This window comes from Schistocerca gregaria, chromosome 2 (genome assembly GCF_023897955.1).
Source record: "Schistocerca gregaria isolate iqSchGreg1 chromosome 2, iqSchGreg1.2, whole genome shotgun sequence".
Classification (NCBI taxonomy): domain Eukaryota; kingdom Metazoa; phylum Arthropoda; class Insecta; order Orthoptera; family Acrididae; genus Schistocerca; species Schistocerca gregaria.
In genome coordinates this window covers 473,949,765-473,965,248 of record NC_064921.1, presented here as the reverse complement: position 1 = coordinate 473,965,248, position 15,484 = coordinate 473,949,765, and the positions used below count along the sequence as shown (strand labels likewise).

Below are 15,484 nucleotides of genomic sequence, written 5' to 3'. Positions count from 1 at the left end.
GATTTTCAATACACAGTCCTGCCAACTTGATACCTGATGATGTTCTGTACTCTTTTTAGAGACACTTTGCCAGGATTGAGGACCTGTTCACCCCAGTACTTGACACTGCAAAGGATTTTGAGGCACACTTGGCACTGAAACATAATTAACGGCCTCACTACTTTTGAGCCCGCACCATTTCGTTAGCTCTCAGAGACCAAGTAATCGAAGAATTGGATCGTCTAACTGCAACTGGAGTTCTAGAACCTATTCCTTCCAGTCAATGGACTATCCCATTAGTCAAGTGGAAAAGTCATTGGAGAAAGTAACTGTCAACGCCCAATTAGAGACTGAGACATGTCCTGTTCCTAAGCCAGAAGAATTTCTGTCAAAATTAAAAGCTGGGAACTTTTTATATACAATAGACCTCACAGATACATACCCACAACTTCCCTTTGTTGCAGAATCTCAACAGTTTTACACTTCACATGCTGCATGGGCTTCATCATTTGAAATGCTTAATGTTTGACAATGGAAGGACCCCCACATTTTTCAACAGTTTTTGGAACAATCTGTACTCCAAGTGGATGGGTGCATTAATGTTTAGAGGAAACCATTGTAACAAGGAAAACCATGGAGGAAAACCTTCACAATTTGAAATCTTTATTCAGTGTCTTAAGGGAGGCAGAAAAAAACAATATTGTTTTTTCCAGCAGTAGACTGAGTACCTCGGCCACGTCATTTCCAGCTCACACATTTGTCCACTGAATAAACATGTTGAAGCCATACTCAAACTTCCCAGACCAACAACACTTATGCAGCTTCGTGCCCTTCTTGGGGAAGATATCATATTACCGAAAGTTCTTACCCACAGGAGCAACAGAAACTGCCCCCTTGTCCTAGTTATGCAAAAAAAGTGTGCCTTTCCAGTGGACACCAAGTTTACAAGTGTGTCTTCCGGAGGTTAAAATCCCAGTTATTGATGGCCCCTTGCCTCGCACATTTTGATCCAACAAAGCAGAGAGTTACTGCAAAGGATGCATCTGATACAGGTGTCGGAGCAGTCCTAGCACACAGGGAGGTAGATGGTTCTGAGCACCCTATAGCCTATGCATCGAAAACATTGACAACGTGCAATGCAGGTACCCCCAAATAGAAAAAGAAGCACTGGCCATCATCTTTGCATTAAAGAAATTCCACTTTTTGTTTCTAGCATAAAGTTTCACCTCATCACAGACCACAAACTGCTGATCTCCTTATTCAATCCAGCAGCAAAGATTCCAGACCAGACTACTCAAAGCCTCAGTGTTGGGCTTTATTTTTGGTGTGCTACCAGTATGACATTTACATCCGCAACACGACTGAACTTACCAACTCTGATACCCTCTCCTGCCTTCCATGAGGACCCGATCCATGGTTCAACAAAGAGGAAATTCTGTGTTTTCACATCAATGAAGAAGGAGAAGTCACCACAGATTCTCTTCCCATTACCAGCTTGTCAGTCACAGATGCAACCAATAACAATGAGGTACTCCAACAGGTCCAGAGTCACATACTTCATGGATGGCCCGAACAACAACTTCCTAAGGCTTCTGTGGCATTCTGTCAGTTCTTTAATGCCCACCATAAGTTCATGTTGATCAATAGAGTAATTCTACTCGTTTCAAATGAGGGACACTCCCAAGTGGTCATTCCTTATTCTTTATGTCAGCACTTCCTGCAACTATTGCACCAAGGTCACTGGGGTAGTATCCTGAACTAAACTCCTGACTCACAGGATCACGTACTGTCCAGGCTTGAACCAGGAGATTGAACGACTCACCCAAACGTGTCCCTCCTGCCAAAGTCAGCAGGCAGCCCCACAACATTCATTTACTTTTTGGCCACCATGTGCTCGCCTTGAGACAGAGTAAACATTAATTTAGCCAAACTAGTGTTTAACGCCATGTTCTTGATAGTGGCTGATGCTTATTCCAGATTTCTGTACACTGTTCGATACAGTGCTACATCAACCACCAATACCATCAAAGTATTTGCAGTTGAAGGAGTGATGGAAGTGATTATAACTGACAATGTCCACAATTGTGTAGTGAAGAGTTTCATACTTTCTGTGCCCAGCATGGCATTCACCACATTCCAATGCCCCTTTAATCCACAATCTAATGGATAAGGATGGACCACTCCTTCAAAATTCAGATGAAGAATACCTCCACAATCACTCCACCGATGCTTTGCTAACTTTTTTTTGAGCAGTTGCAGGTCCACACCCATCGGAGGCAGAAGTCCAGTGGAACTTCTACATGGACGGCAGCTCCAGACCTTCTTGAGCCTACTCATGCTGACACCACAGCCAGCACCACAACTGCCTGCTTCCAAGTTTCACCCTGGCACCTTGGCATGGGCAAAAGAATTTGGCTGACAACCAACCTGGAGTCTGGGAAAAAATCATTCAGCACTGGAGCTGTAAGGTCTTCAGGGCACAGCTTCCGGACCAGGAGATTCTGTGACATGCCCCTCGACTCTTTCCTTTATTGCTTGCTCAATATACAGATTGAATAACATCGGGGAGAGGTTACAACCCTGTCTCACTCCCTTCCCAACCACTGTTTCCCTTTCATGTCCCTCGACTCTTATAACTGCCATCTGGTTTCTGTACAAATTGTAAATAGCCTTTTGCTCCCTGTATTTTACCCCTGCCACCTTCAGAATTTGAGAGAGAGTATTCCAGTCAACATTGTCAAAAGCTTTCTCAAAGTCTACAAATGCTACAAACATAGGTTTGCCTTTCCTTAATCTAGCTTCTTGATAAGTCGTAGGGTCAGTATTGCCTTGACTAGAACAGGGGAAATGAATACAGTAGAAGACAAATGGGTAGCCGTGAGAGATGGGATGGTGAAGGCAGTATAGGCAATATTCTAGACAGGGATGAGGACACAGATGAAGATGAGATGGGAGATATGATAATGCAAGAAGAATTTGACAGAGCACTGGAGGACCTAAGGAGAAACCAGGCCCCAGGAGTAGGCCAACATTCCATCAGAACTACTAACATCATTGTGAACACAAATCATGACAAAACTCCATCTGGTGTGCAATGTGTATGAGACAGGCAAAATACCCTCTAACACCAAGAAGAATGTAATAATGACAATTCCAAAGAAAGTAAGTTCTGATAGCTGTGGATATCACTAAACTATCATGATTCGTTACAGAAAAATGGAAAAGCTGGTACAGGCCAACCTTGGTGAAGTTCAATTTGGATTCTGGAAAAATGTGGGAACTTCTCATGTGTTACTGAATCTACAACTTCTCTTACGAGATAGGTGAAAGACAAATCTACTTTTATAGCCTTTGTACACTTATATAAAGCTTTAGACAACATTGAGTGGTATACTCTCTTTGAAATCCTGAAGGTAGCAGTGGTAGAATAGAGGGAGCGAAAGGCCATTTACAACTTGTACAGAAACCAGATGGCAGTTATAAGAGTCAAGGGGCATGAAAGGGAAGCACCAGTTGGAAGGGAGTGACACAGAGTTGTAGTTAACCCTGATGTCATTCAATCTATACACCAAGAAAGCAGTAAAAGAAACTGACGAAAGAAAACTTTTATCCATTCTGGATTTGGAACTCTGTGATTGTCTTGTTAAACGTTTCAGTAATTACTGAAACCAATCACTGTTTTTTCTTCTATTTTTATTTATTCATGACCGGTTTCGAATTGCCTGGCGATTTATCATCAGATGATTCAATTTAATTTGGAGTATTGTGGGGGTAATGCATCTGTGGCAAATACAGAGATGGAAAAGAGAGCACTGTATGTGGAAAGAATATTACGATTGTAAGATTAATTTGATGGTATTACTCACTGTTTTCATTCTTGTGGCAAGCACTGCTCTGGAAAACATAATGTGTGCTTACAAGTATCATTAAATATCAAGTGAAACAGGCAGTTTTCCACCGATGGTGACTCCCCCACATTTTACAAAATATAAACAAACCAAAGAGTGTGGCTGTTGTATCCAAAGAATTTTCTTTGCTCATTTTTCATTTTGTGTGGTATTTGTAATACAATATATATTTATTACATTACTTTCTTTATAAAAATTATTATAATAATTTTACATTGTTAAATTTCTTATGCTATTTACAAAATCTACAACAAAGTCTTTAGGACAATATTTCTGGTAGTGAAGTTATGTTTGGCATGTTTCTCATTGCTCAATAAACTGGATAGTATACATATGGGGAGGGGAGGGGAGGGTAGGGTAGGGAAGGGGGAGGGAGGGGGAGAGGGGGAGAGAGAGAGGGGGGGAGAGGGAGAGAGAGAGAGAGAGAGAGAGAGAGAGGGAGAGAGAGAGGGGGGGGGGGGAATGGATGGAGTGTGTGTGTGTGTGTGTGTGTGTGTGTGTGTGTGTGTGTGTGTGTGTGTGTGTGTAAAAAGAGGTAGAGAGGATGGTGTTTAGGTGTGGTGCTACGAGCAAGGTGGGTAATGGGTATGGGAGTGAATGAGTACAGTATTTATTGGGTTTTCAAATTTAAGGGCTCTTTAAAATTTTGGAAGAATGGGTTGTTTTCTAAATCAATTTGTTCACTTAAGATGGTGTGGGGTGTTTTATTGTTATGTATGAAGATTACTAATTGTTCCAAGAGGTCCATTTTTATTCCTTTGTCTACAGTGTGTAGAATGTGGAGGTTGGTTTTTATATCTGTGATGACTATTTTGGACTAGATGAGCTGCAAAAGTGGGATTATATAATTTTTTTTTCATTTTTAAAACAGACTTGTTCTTTGTATCGGATTTCAAAATTTCTTCCTCTCTGTCCTATGTAGTAGCAAGAACAGCTGTCACAAGTTAATTTGTATATACCTGATTTGTAATATAGTGATCTGGTTGTTTTAATGTTGTGAATTATTTTGTTTTGTATTTTGTTTTTTGTGTGGAAATTAATTTTGACTTTGTGTGGTTTAAATAGTTTTGCAAGTTGATATGATACATTACCAAGTAAAGGCATACAGACATTATTAGTTCCTTTTGGTGCTGAGGAAAGGTTTGTTTATGGTTTTTGCTTAAGTTTAATTTTCGCACCCAGTTTGTCAACTGTGGTTGGGTCATAAGCATTACTGTGCACTATTGTTTTTAAAATGTTCAGCTCCTTGCTTTTTACAGCAGGTTCAGCATGAATTTTATTTACACGGTTGAGTGCTGGTCTGGAAAATGCTAGTTTATGCTCATTTGGGTGGCATTATGTATATTTATTACAACATCTGTTGTGGTGAGTTTCCTGTAAATTTCAATTTGTGACATGTTATGTTTAAGTCAAGAAAATTAATTCCCTGTTGTGTTTGGTGTTCAACAGTAAACTGTATTTTGGGATGTATATTATAAAGTTTAGTGTTTTTGAAGTTTTCTATTTCAGTTGTTGTTCCATTGTATAGTAAATGTGTCATCAACATAGCATTCGTAATAAATGACTTTGCTTTTTCCATTGGATTATCTTTAAAGAATTTGTTTTCCAGATCATTAATATAGATGTCAGCTAGTCGGACAGCTAACCTGTCTTTCTGAATATAGATTTTGTTATTAACATATGACAGACAGGAAGAAATTTTGAAATCTGATACAAAGAGCACACTGACTCCATTTAAAAAATTAAATAAATCCACATTTGCAGCCTCTCTAGCCCAAAATAGTCATCATGGATATAAAAACCAACCTCCACATTCTACACACTGTAGACAAAGGAATAAAAATGGACCTCTTGGAACAATTAGTAATCTTCATACATAACAATAAAACACCCCACACCATATAAATGAACAAATTGATTTAGCAAACAACCCATTCTTCCAAAATTTTAAAGAGCCCTTAAATTTGAAAACCCAATAAATACTGTACTCATTCACTCCCATACCCATTCCCCACCTTGCTCATACCACCATACCTAAACACCATCCTCTGTACCTCTTTTTACACACACACACACACACACACACACACACACACACACACACACACACAGTCCATCCATCCACCTCTCTCTCTCTCTCTCTCTCTCTCTCTCTCTTCCTTCCCCCCTTCCCTACCCTCCCCATATGTATACTATCTAGTTTATTGAGCAATGAGAAACAAGCCAAACATAACTTCACTACCAGAAATATTGTCCTAAACACTTTATTGTAGATTTTGTAAATAGCATAAGAAATTTCGCAACGTAAAATCATAATAATAATTTTTATAAAGAAAGTAATGTAATAAAGATGTATTTTATTACAAATGCCACACAAAATGAAAAATGAGCAAAGAAATTCTCTGCCTGCACAAAACTCTTTAGATACAAAAGCCACACTCTTTCGTTTGTTTATATTTTGTAAAGTGTGGGGGAGTTGCCATCGGTGGAAAAGTGCCTGTGTCACTTGATATTTTAACAATACTGGTCAGCACACATTATGCTTTCTGGAGCAGTGCTTGCCACAAGAATGAAAACAGTGAGTAATACCATCAAATTAATCTTACAATCATAATATTCTTTCCACATAGAGTGCTCACTTATTCATCTCTGTATTTGCCACAGATGCACGACCCCCACAATACTCCAAATTAAAGTGTATCATCTGATGATGAATCGCCAGGCGATTCAAAACCGGTCATGAATAAATAAAAATTGAAGAAAAAAATGGCAATTGTTTGCAGTAATTCCTGAAACCTATAACTGATGAAATACTTGGAGTAAAGTTCAGGGAGAAGGAATAAAAACTTCGAAGTATGCCTCTGACGTAATTTGTCAGACACAGCAGAGGACTTGGAAGAGCAGTTGAATAGAATGGACAGCATCTTGAAAGGAGGCTATAAGATGGACATCAACAAAAGCAAAACATCCATTTTGTTATATGTGCTGCAAAAAGAAATAATGATGACTGAAGTAGAGAGGATATAAAATGTAGATGGGCTATGGCAAGAAAAGTGTTTCTGACGAAGAGAGATTTGTTAACATCAAATATAGATTTGAGTGTTAGGAATGCTTTTCTGAAGGTATTTGTCCAGAGTGTAGCCATGCCTGGAAGTGACGTGGACGATAAACAGTTTATACTAGAAGAGAATAGGGGTTTTTGAAATGTGGTGCTGCAGAAGAATGCTGAAGATTAGAAGAGTAGATTGTGTAACTATTGAGGAGGCATTAAAATGAATTGGGGAGACAAGAAATATATGGCACAACTTGATTAAAAAGAAGGATAAGTTGACAGAACACATTCTGAGACATCAAGGGATCACCATATCACCAATGTAGTATTGGCAGAGTGTCTTGAGGGGTTTAAAGATCATAGAGGGAGACCAAGAGATAAATACAGTAAGTAGATTCAGAAGGATGTAAGTTCTACATCTACATCTACATGACTACTCTGCAATTCACATTCAAGTGCTTGGCAGAGGATTCATCGAACCAAAATCATACTATCTCTCTACTATTCCACTCCCGAACAGCGAGCGGGAAAAATGAACACCTAAAGCTTTCTGTTCGAGCTCTGATTTCTCTTATTTTATTTTGATGATCATTCCTACTTATGTAGGTTGGGCTCAACAAAATATTTTCGCATTCGGAAGAGAAAGTTGGTGACTGAAATTTCGTAAGAAGGTCTCGCCGCGACGAAAAACGTCTATGCTGTAATGACTTCCATCCCAACTCGTGTATCATATCTGCCACTCTCTCTCACCTATAACGTGATAATACAAAACGAGCTGCCCTTTTTTGCACCCTTTCGATGTCCTCCGTCAATCCAACCTGGTAAGGATCCCACACCGCGCAGCAATATTCTAACAGAGGACGAACGAGTGTAGTGTAAGCTGTCTCTTTAGTGGGCTTGTTGCATCTTCTAAGTGTCCTGCCAATGAAACACAACCTTTGGCTCGCCTTCCCGACAATATTATCTATGTGGTCCTTCCAACTGAAGTTGTTCGTAATTTTAACACCCAGGTACTTAGTTGAATTGACAGCCTTGAGAATTGTACTATTTATCGAGTAATCGAATTCCAACGGATTTCTTTTGGAACTCATGTGGATCATCTCACACTTTTCGTTACTTAGCGTCAACTGCCACCTGACACACCATACAGCAATCTTTTCTAAATCGCTTTGCAACTGATACTGGTCTTCGGATGACCTTACAAGACGGTAAATTACAGCATCATCTGCGAACAATCTAAGAGAACTGCTCAGATTGTCACCCAGGTCATTTATATAGATCAGGAACAGCAGAGGTCCCAGGACACTTCCCTGGGGAACACCTGATATCACTTCAGTTTTACTCGATGATTTGCCGTCTATTACTACGAACTGCGACCTTCCTGACAGGAAATCACTGAGACAATACCCCATAGCTCCGCAGCTTGATTAGAAGTCGCTTGTGAGGAACGGTGTCAAAAGCTTTCCGGAAATCTAGAAATACGGAATCAACTTGAGATCCCCTGTCGATAGCGGCCATTACTTCGTGCGAATAAAGAGCTAGCTGCGTTGCACAAGAACGATGTTTTCTGAAGCCATGCTGATTACGTGTCAATAGATCGTTCCCTTCGAGGTGATTCATAATGTTTGAATACAGTATATGCTCCAAAACCCTACTGCAAACCGACGTCAATGATATAGGTCTGTAGTTAAATGAATTACTCCTACTACCCTTCTTGAACACCGGTGCGACCTGCGCAATTTTCCAATCTGTAGGTACAGATGTATCGGTGAGCGAGCGGTTGTATATAAGTGCTAATTAGGGAGCTATAGTATCAGCGTAATCTGAAAGGAACCTAATCGGTATACAGTGCTTATTCGGAGATGTAGAGTCCTGCACAGGATAAGAGTAATGTGGAGAGCTGCACCAAACCAATCTTCACACTAAAGACCACAACAACAAACAACATGGCCATAAAGTTCATAAATGAGACACCTCCACTGGAAACTGAAGATATTTCTGTTATAATAACTACTGAACTGTGCATGTGTATTTTGTGGACCATGTTAATGCACATGTTCCTTTACAGCTTTGTTCGGTTCTCTACAAGCAATAATTTTGCTTTATGCACTTCCAAATTTTATTCCCAATTGTTGTTTACAGTTATTTTAACATTTCTCTTTCATTTTGAAGCCTATTTATAGCTTGTAACCTTACTGTCAATCAAACTTAGTTCTCTTTTGATAACTCCTTGTTAGTGTCAATTCTTTCTTACTCATCTCATTCTTGTTTGTTTGTATTTAAATTCCACATACTTTCTTTCTCATCATTAGTTCCCTCCCTTTCCAGTTCTAAACCACAAACTTTTCTACTCAAATTGATGTGCCTCTTTTCTATCTCACCACATTTAATTTATTGTTGTATCTGAGTACATATTAAAATGAATACATGCTATAAAAGTACGCAATGAAGTTTTCTGTCAGGACACAATCAGTAATGAATGTATCTTCATCTCTTTGGAGAAAGAAGAAACATTTTACACAAAAAATTAAACAAATAACTGTAAACAGTATCTTACCGAAACACTTATCCAACACTAATGTTACACCTGGAACATTAGTAAGCATCCATGACTTAGCTTTACTTGGCTTCTTAATGCTTTTGTGAACATCAGTACCATGCAACTCATAAAGTTTTCTAAGAAACTCATCATCTTTTGACATTTCATTTTGGACATGACTGGAACATGTCAGTAATGAGAAAACAAGAGATGCACATTGTAAAATGTCCATATTCTTCAATACAGTTCTTCTGAATGATGACAGAAAATCTGGATTGTGCCTGAGAAGTAAAACGGAGAGCATGGTGGCAGAGTCCTTTGAATGTTGCTTCAAAAGGAATTTGAAGAATGCTGTAAATGAGATATAAATTTTGAATAACAATCAACAGTAAACAGGAAAAAAATGACTTAAGAGTTTTTTTTAAGGGCACAAGTAAAATATCTTGTGTTAACATATTATTACTTTCAAACACCAAACAGTGTATGGTAATTATATTGAACTGATCTATAAAAAGTCATACCATTTTACAGTGAACTTCATGCAGATAAAATTTTCTCTGTTATTAACACATGGTAATTTAAACAGGAATTTATGTAGTCCAACGTAACATAGAAAGAAGGTTAAGAGTTTCACATCTTATCAATGTCAATAGAAAAAAAAATTGAAAAATGTGAGTTTGTTGATGGATCTATCCAGTCATTTACATGAAGTGATTAAAAAAAGATCGTGTAAAACCTGAATCAGAAAGGCTGAAGATGGCTCTGAAGCCTGTTCCTTGTTAACACACCCTTAATCTTCCCACCAACTCCAAGGACCAGTGCAAAAAAATACTCTCCCTCCCCAAAAGAGCACCCAATATCATCTCTGATCTGATTCAAGTCTTTTGCCTAGGCTCCAACTATCGAAGATAAAATTTTATTTTGGCTGTACAGATAATTAAAAAACCTGATGGAACTTTAGAGCAAAAAGTCCACAGACGACCTACTAACATAGATAGATGCCTTTATAAAAATTCCAGTCATCATCCCAAGCAGAAAAGAGGAGAGATCAACATATCAGTGCAATGTGCTAAAATAATCTGTGAATCAACATTATATGAACAAAGAGTTTGGACATTTAAGAACTACTTTTAGAAGAAACAACTATTCATAAAAGGTCAGGAGTATCTAGTAAAAAAGAATCAACTAAAGGGGACGTTTTCCCCTAAATCATATAAACAGTCACAGATAGCATCAGCAGATGCTGTGAAGAGACAGAATCAATAGTGTTCAAACCAACAAAAAAGGCGCACAAATGTTTGGCCAATGGAAAGAACCTATGTCCACCTTTTGTCAAAGCAGAAGTATACGAAATCCCTTGCACATACTCTGAACTGTGCACAGAAACTACAAAAAGAACACCTGGCTTATGGAACACAGGAGCAAATGTCTCTGGGAAATGTAGCAGTAGATAATGTACTTGGACCAGCGAACTAAAAAATTTGGTGCTTCGGTACTATAGTTTTATCAAGAACCCAGAATTACTATGCTAAGATGTACAGAGGCCATAGAAAATCAAAAGCAGAAAAACAATTTAGACAAACCATGGGTCTTAATGCTAAATAAAGCAAACAACCCGAACTGTACAGCACTGTAAGCTCCGTAACGCATGTCGGTGCAACTTCACAATCTTAGGTAGCAATCTGATGATGTCACAACCTGATCGCTGCAGTTCAGCTTGCTGAGCTTATTTAAGTTTGAAACTTGCTATCTGAATTTTTATAGTCTCTGGTGACATCTCCAGCATACAGAGACAAAACACTATGCACACTATGTTGGACAAAACCTGTTACTACATGAAGAAAGTACTTGCAGAATTTGAGTGGCCTCCAAACTTTTCAAGAAGTCTATCTAAACAAATTAAGCAAGCATGGTAATTACCAGATTACCATCTATGCATCGGACACTGGCCAACACCTCTGTCGAGGTGGAGGCTACTAGGAGGCAACAAGGCGGCTGAACGACAGTGTAGCGCAAACTACTGTGCAGGCACATTCAGCACACCCTGCAACATACACCTATGTAGGTGAGCGCCAATCATCGCTCACTCTCATTCAGCTCTGGTTCTGCGTGTGACTCACTTCGTCACTGAACTGTGTTTATGTTTTTCTTGCCATGCACCACCCTGAGTACTTGCACTATTTTCTCTTGTGCTTGAGATCCGAAAATATATTTTCCCTAACAGTGATGGCATGTTTTTATGATGAGTTAGTTGTTGACTTTTATTTTCCTATAATTCAGGAGTCTTACTCTCATGTTGTTAAAACAGACAAAAGAATTAGTTTTAAAGCTACTGCGTTCTAGTTTCCATGAAACTGGTTTTCTCTGAAGTAATATCAGAATACAATACAAAAGAATAATATAACTTTTTAACTTAGGTATAGATTCCTAGAGAGATCACAAGTAAACATGCACAATCAAGTTACAAAGGAGCCCGAAAAAAGAAAAAATTGAATATACTAATGTAAATACTGCTACTATCTTCATGTCACACAAATGAAATAATTTTAAAATTTAAAAAATTCCATATAAATTAATCTAACACACATTGCACTTGTATCATAGTACCTAACATAAATGAATTAACATGTCTTCAGTTAATGAGTAACATATTTACTATGAAAAAACACAAAACATGCTACACAAAGATGCTCTTTGTCTCCGAGTGGTAAACATAAATGGAAGCAAAAACTTAAAAACTGATCATACGTACACTGTGGAAGGGATCCAATAAGATGAGGGCATTCTGAAAGAAGCAGTCTGATGCTGTCCTGAATTCCCAAAGTATTTGCTTTATCAGGTGTAGTCATTAAAAATTCAGCCAATGCTGCTATAGACGAACCTGCCACCTGGCCACATTTCAAATAGGCAGCTTTCTTAAGAAGGTATTCCAATAACTTCTGCCACTGAGGGAGATAAATGAGTGATGAAAGAGCTACTGCATCCAATAATGAAGCAACTTCATGATGTTCCAGTGTGAAACAAACTAGTATGTTTGACAAATCTCTTGTAAACTCTGTGGATCGCTTTCTTTTGCTTGATGTTTGCCTCACTATCTCACTCATAAATTTCATTTTTAGTGGATCAAGAATGTTGCAGAGATTAGATTTATTTCTCACAAAACAATTGGCAGAGGACATTAAGAAACATATTAAATCTGTCATCAGCATATCAGACTGATGCTGGTCATTGCACAGTGGATTAAACATTTCAACAACATTCTTGTTTCTCAAAGCTACTTTCAGACACTTCTCAACAACAAACTCTTGAGCTGCACTGGCTGTTTCAAAAACAACACAATCTATGGATGACAAGCCACTTAACTGTTCTGGTTGCTCTAGTTTATTTGCTATCTCCATAAGATTCTGAAGAGTGTACTTGCATTTTTCATATACAACAAGTGTAAGTGCATTGTGCATAGCAAGACGACTTGCATAAAACAGTGTCTGGTCAAACAAAGACATTATCAGTTCTGGATCATCATTTACTTCCATGGAGTCAAAGAAATTAACAATAGCTAATGGTTTCTCATCAATGTGTGTGTCAGTTTTCAGTAGCTTTTTGCTGAGCTTTCTTAATGGACAAGAAGGTGGAAAAGGCTTTCCGAGTGGGTGTGCTGCTGGTGACTTGAACCAACTGTCAATATAGCTCACAACTGCTGGTGGCAAGCGGCAGTGAGGCATATGTACCAAGGAAGAAAGCAATGAGGGAGAGGCCTGCTGGTGAAATAGACACACAACAACATGTGACAGGAAATATGGAACAGCACCTACACAATCTTCATCAGAGTCTTCTTTTCCTGTAAACAATGCTGCTACAAGCAGAAGACTTGAAGATTCATGGTTCTCCATTGTTCTGGCCATGCAGGTAGGGGTATGGTGATCTTCCATTAGATCTGAAACAACAATTTAAAAAAAACCTATATATAAGTGCTGCTTAAAAAAGAAGTCATTATACACTAATGTCTGTGAAAATTATAACACCAAGGTGACATATGATTACAGTGAAATTTATTTCACAGATTATGCATATGACAACACACCAATGGTTTGAATTACAAACCTGTATAAACACTTTTACTCTCAGAATTCAGTATGGTTTGAAGCTGCCATATGTTGCAATCAGGGCCTCTAGACATTGTAGCATGGAACGATGACCTAGATATGCTGTTCGGGGACACACTGCCACAAAATTTGTAGGTGTGTCCACAAAGCATCAACAGCGATTGCTGGAGGACTACACTGAAGAAACGGACTGACCATATTCCAGAAATGTTCAATGGGCAACATGTCAGGTGAATATACAGAAAGAAGCCTTGCACATTCCTTGTCACAGGTGACCAGACATTATAGCATGTGAGGCTGTCTGGAGGAGGAGCCTCCAGCACTACTTCCTTCATGCAGCAGTTGCTGCTGCTCAAAGTAACATCATTACATAAGAGGCAAAATCACATACTATAACCAGTAGCACCCCAAAACACCTTACTTGGTGTTAATCCACTAGTCAAAGTGGGAGTCTTCCAAAAAACACCATATTTTGCTATTCAGCAAGCCACTGGTTCACATCCCCATTGCAGTCTAAGGTGATGGTGCTTTCTGGTCAATGGAAGCCAACGCAACGGCATGTATGCCACCAGTCCAGGCCACAACAGATGGCATCGAAATGTTGACACAAGTGCAATGCTCCAAGATCAAGCCCAACACTGTGGACCGAGTTGTTCTTTCTGTTACGACCATGGGAACAAGATGGTGGATATACAATTGAGTGATCCAGTACCCACTCATCACTGTATACAAACCTCTTGCATCCAACGGTTTTACACACACACACACACACACACACACACACACACACACACACACACACACACACCACTACCATAGCAGCATGCCCTGTACAAGCTGTAATGTCACAGTATGACAAACCCATTTGCTGTAGACTAATCACTCTCCCCATTCAAACTCACTCCTCATGCTGATATTGGATCCTTTAAAATCAGCAAGGCATATCAGCACTTGCTTTTACATTTGCAATTTGTTTGGTGGCTTTGCATAGCTGAGAGTCTCCCAAAAGAGGGCATTACTGGGCCTAGGTGCATGGTCCTTCTCTGCAATCTTAATCAATAAATATGATTCCACTGTTCTATACATCCTCAATTTTGGAGTGATTCAGACCATTTTTCTGGGTATCACAATTTTCACAAACAGTAGTGAATAAACACGATAAGGAAACTTCTAGCAGAATGTAAATAATTTAGGAGTAAAGGAGACGCCTCAGTGAATAGAGAGAACATTGAGTCATTAACAGGCAAACAAAAACTGGAAACTTTGCTAACATTCAGACCAATCCTTTAATGAGCTAGAGGACGGACACACACACACACACACACACACACACACACACACACACACACACAACTATGCAACTACATTGTGCTAGCTGAAAACACAATGCGGCGACTGCAGTTCGGCGGGTAGTCTCGATGAGGGACTGTATCGGATCTACTGGCAAACTGCAGTCCTGCCATGGTGTATTCAATTGGCACAATGTAGCTGCGCAGGTTTTGTGTGTGTGTGTGTGTGTGTGTGTGTGTGTGTGCTCTAACTCATTAAAGGATTCTTCTGAAAGCTAGAAAGTCTGCATTTTTTTTCTTTGTATATCCACTGACACTCAATGCTTCCACTATTTGGTGGCTTGTCTCCATCACTCTTAAATTATTTATTAAATGACAGACACTGAAAACTAACCAAACTAAAGACGATAATTGTATATTTATCAGAATACAAACAAGTACAGTCAAGCAGCCAAACACAAACAGAGACAGACAAGAAAGCTCAAATTTTTCAAATAGGTAATTGTCTCATCAGGTGTGAGAGGCAAAACAGGAAATGAAACACAGTAAAGCAATAATATAAATAAAATTTACAGGAGATGAAGGCAGTTTTACACTTTTCGCAATAAATATAC

At 38.9% G+C, this 15,484-nt stretch overlaps 1 protein-coding gene across 3 annotated transcripts in view; it reads right to left on the bottom strand.

Moving 5' to 3' along the window:
• LOC126326445 (nucleolar pre-ribosomal-associated protein 1) overlaps positions 1-15,484 on the bottom strand; it is a 170,176-nt gene that overhangs the window by 56,124 nt on the left and 98,568 nt on the right. For all 3 annotated transcript variants that reach the window (XM_049995641.1, XM_049995642.1, XM_049995643.1), the window contains exons 11-12: positions 12,231-13,412; positions 9,497-9,829 (exon numbers count right to left, since the gene is read on the bottom strand). In XM_049995641.1, coding sequence (XP_049851598.1) covers positions 9,497-9,829; positions 12,231-13,412 — 1,515 coding nt within the window. The remainder of the gene's footprint in view (positions 1-9,496; positions 9,830-12,230; positions 13,413-15,484) is intronic.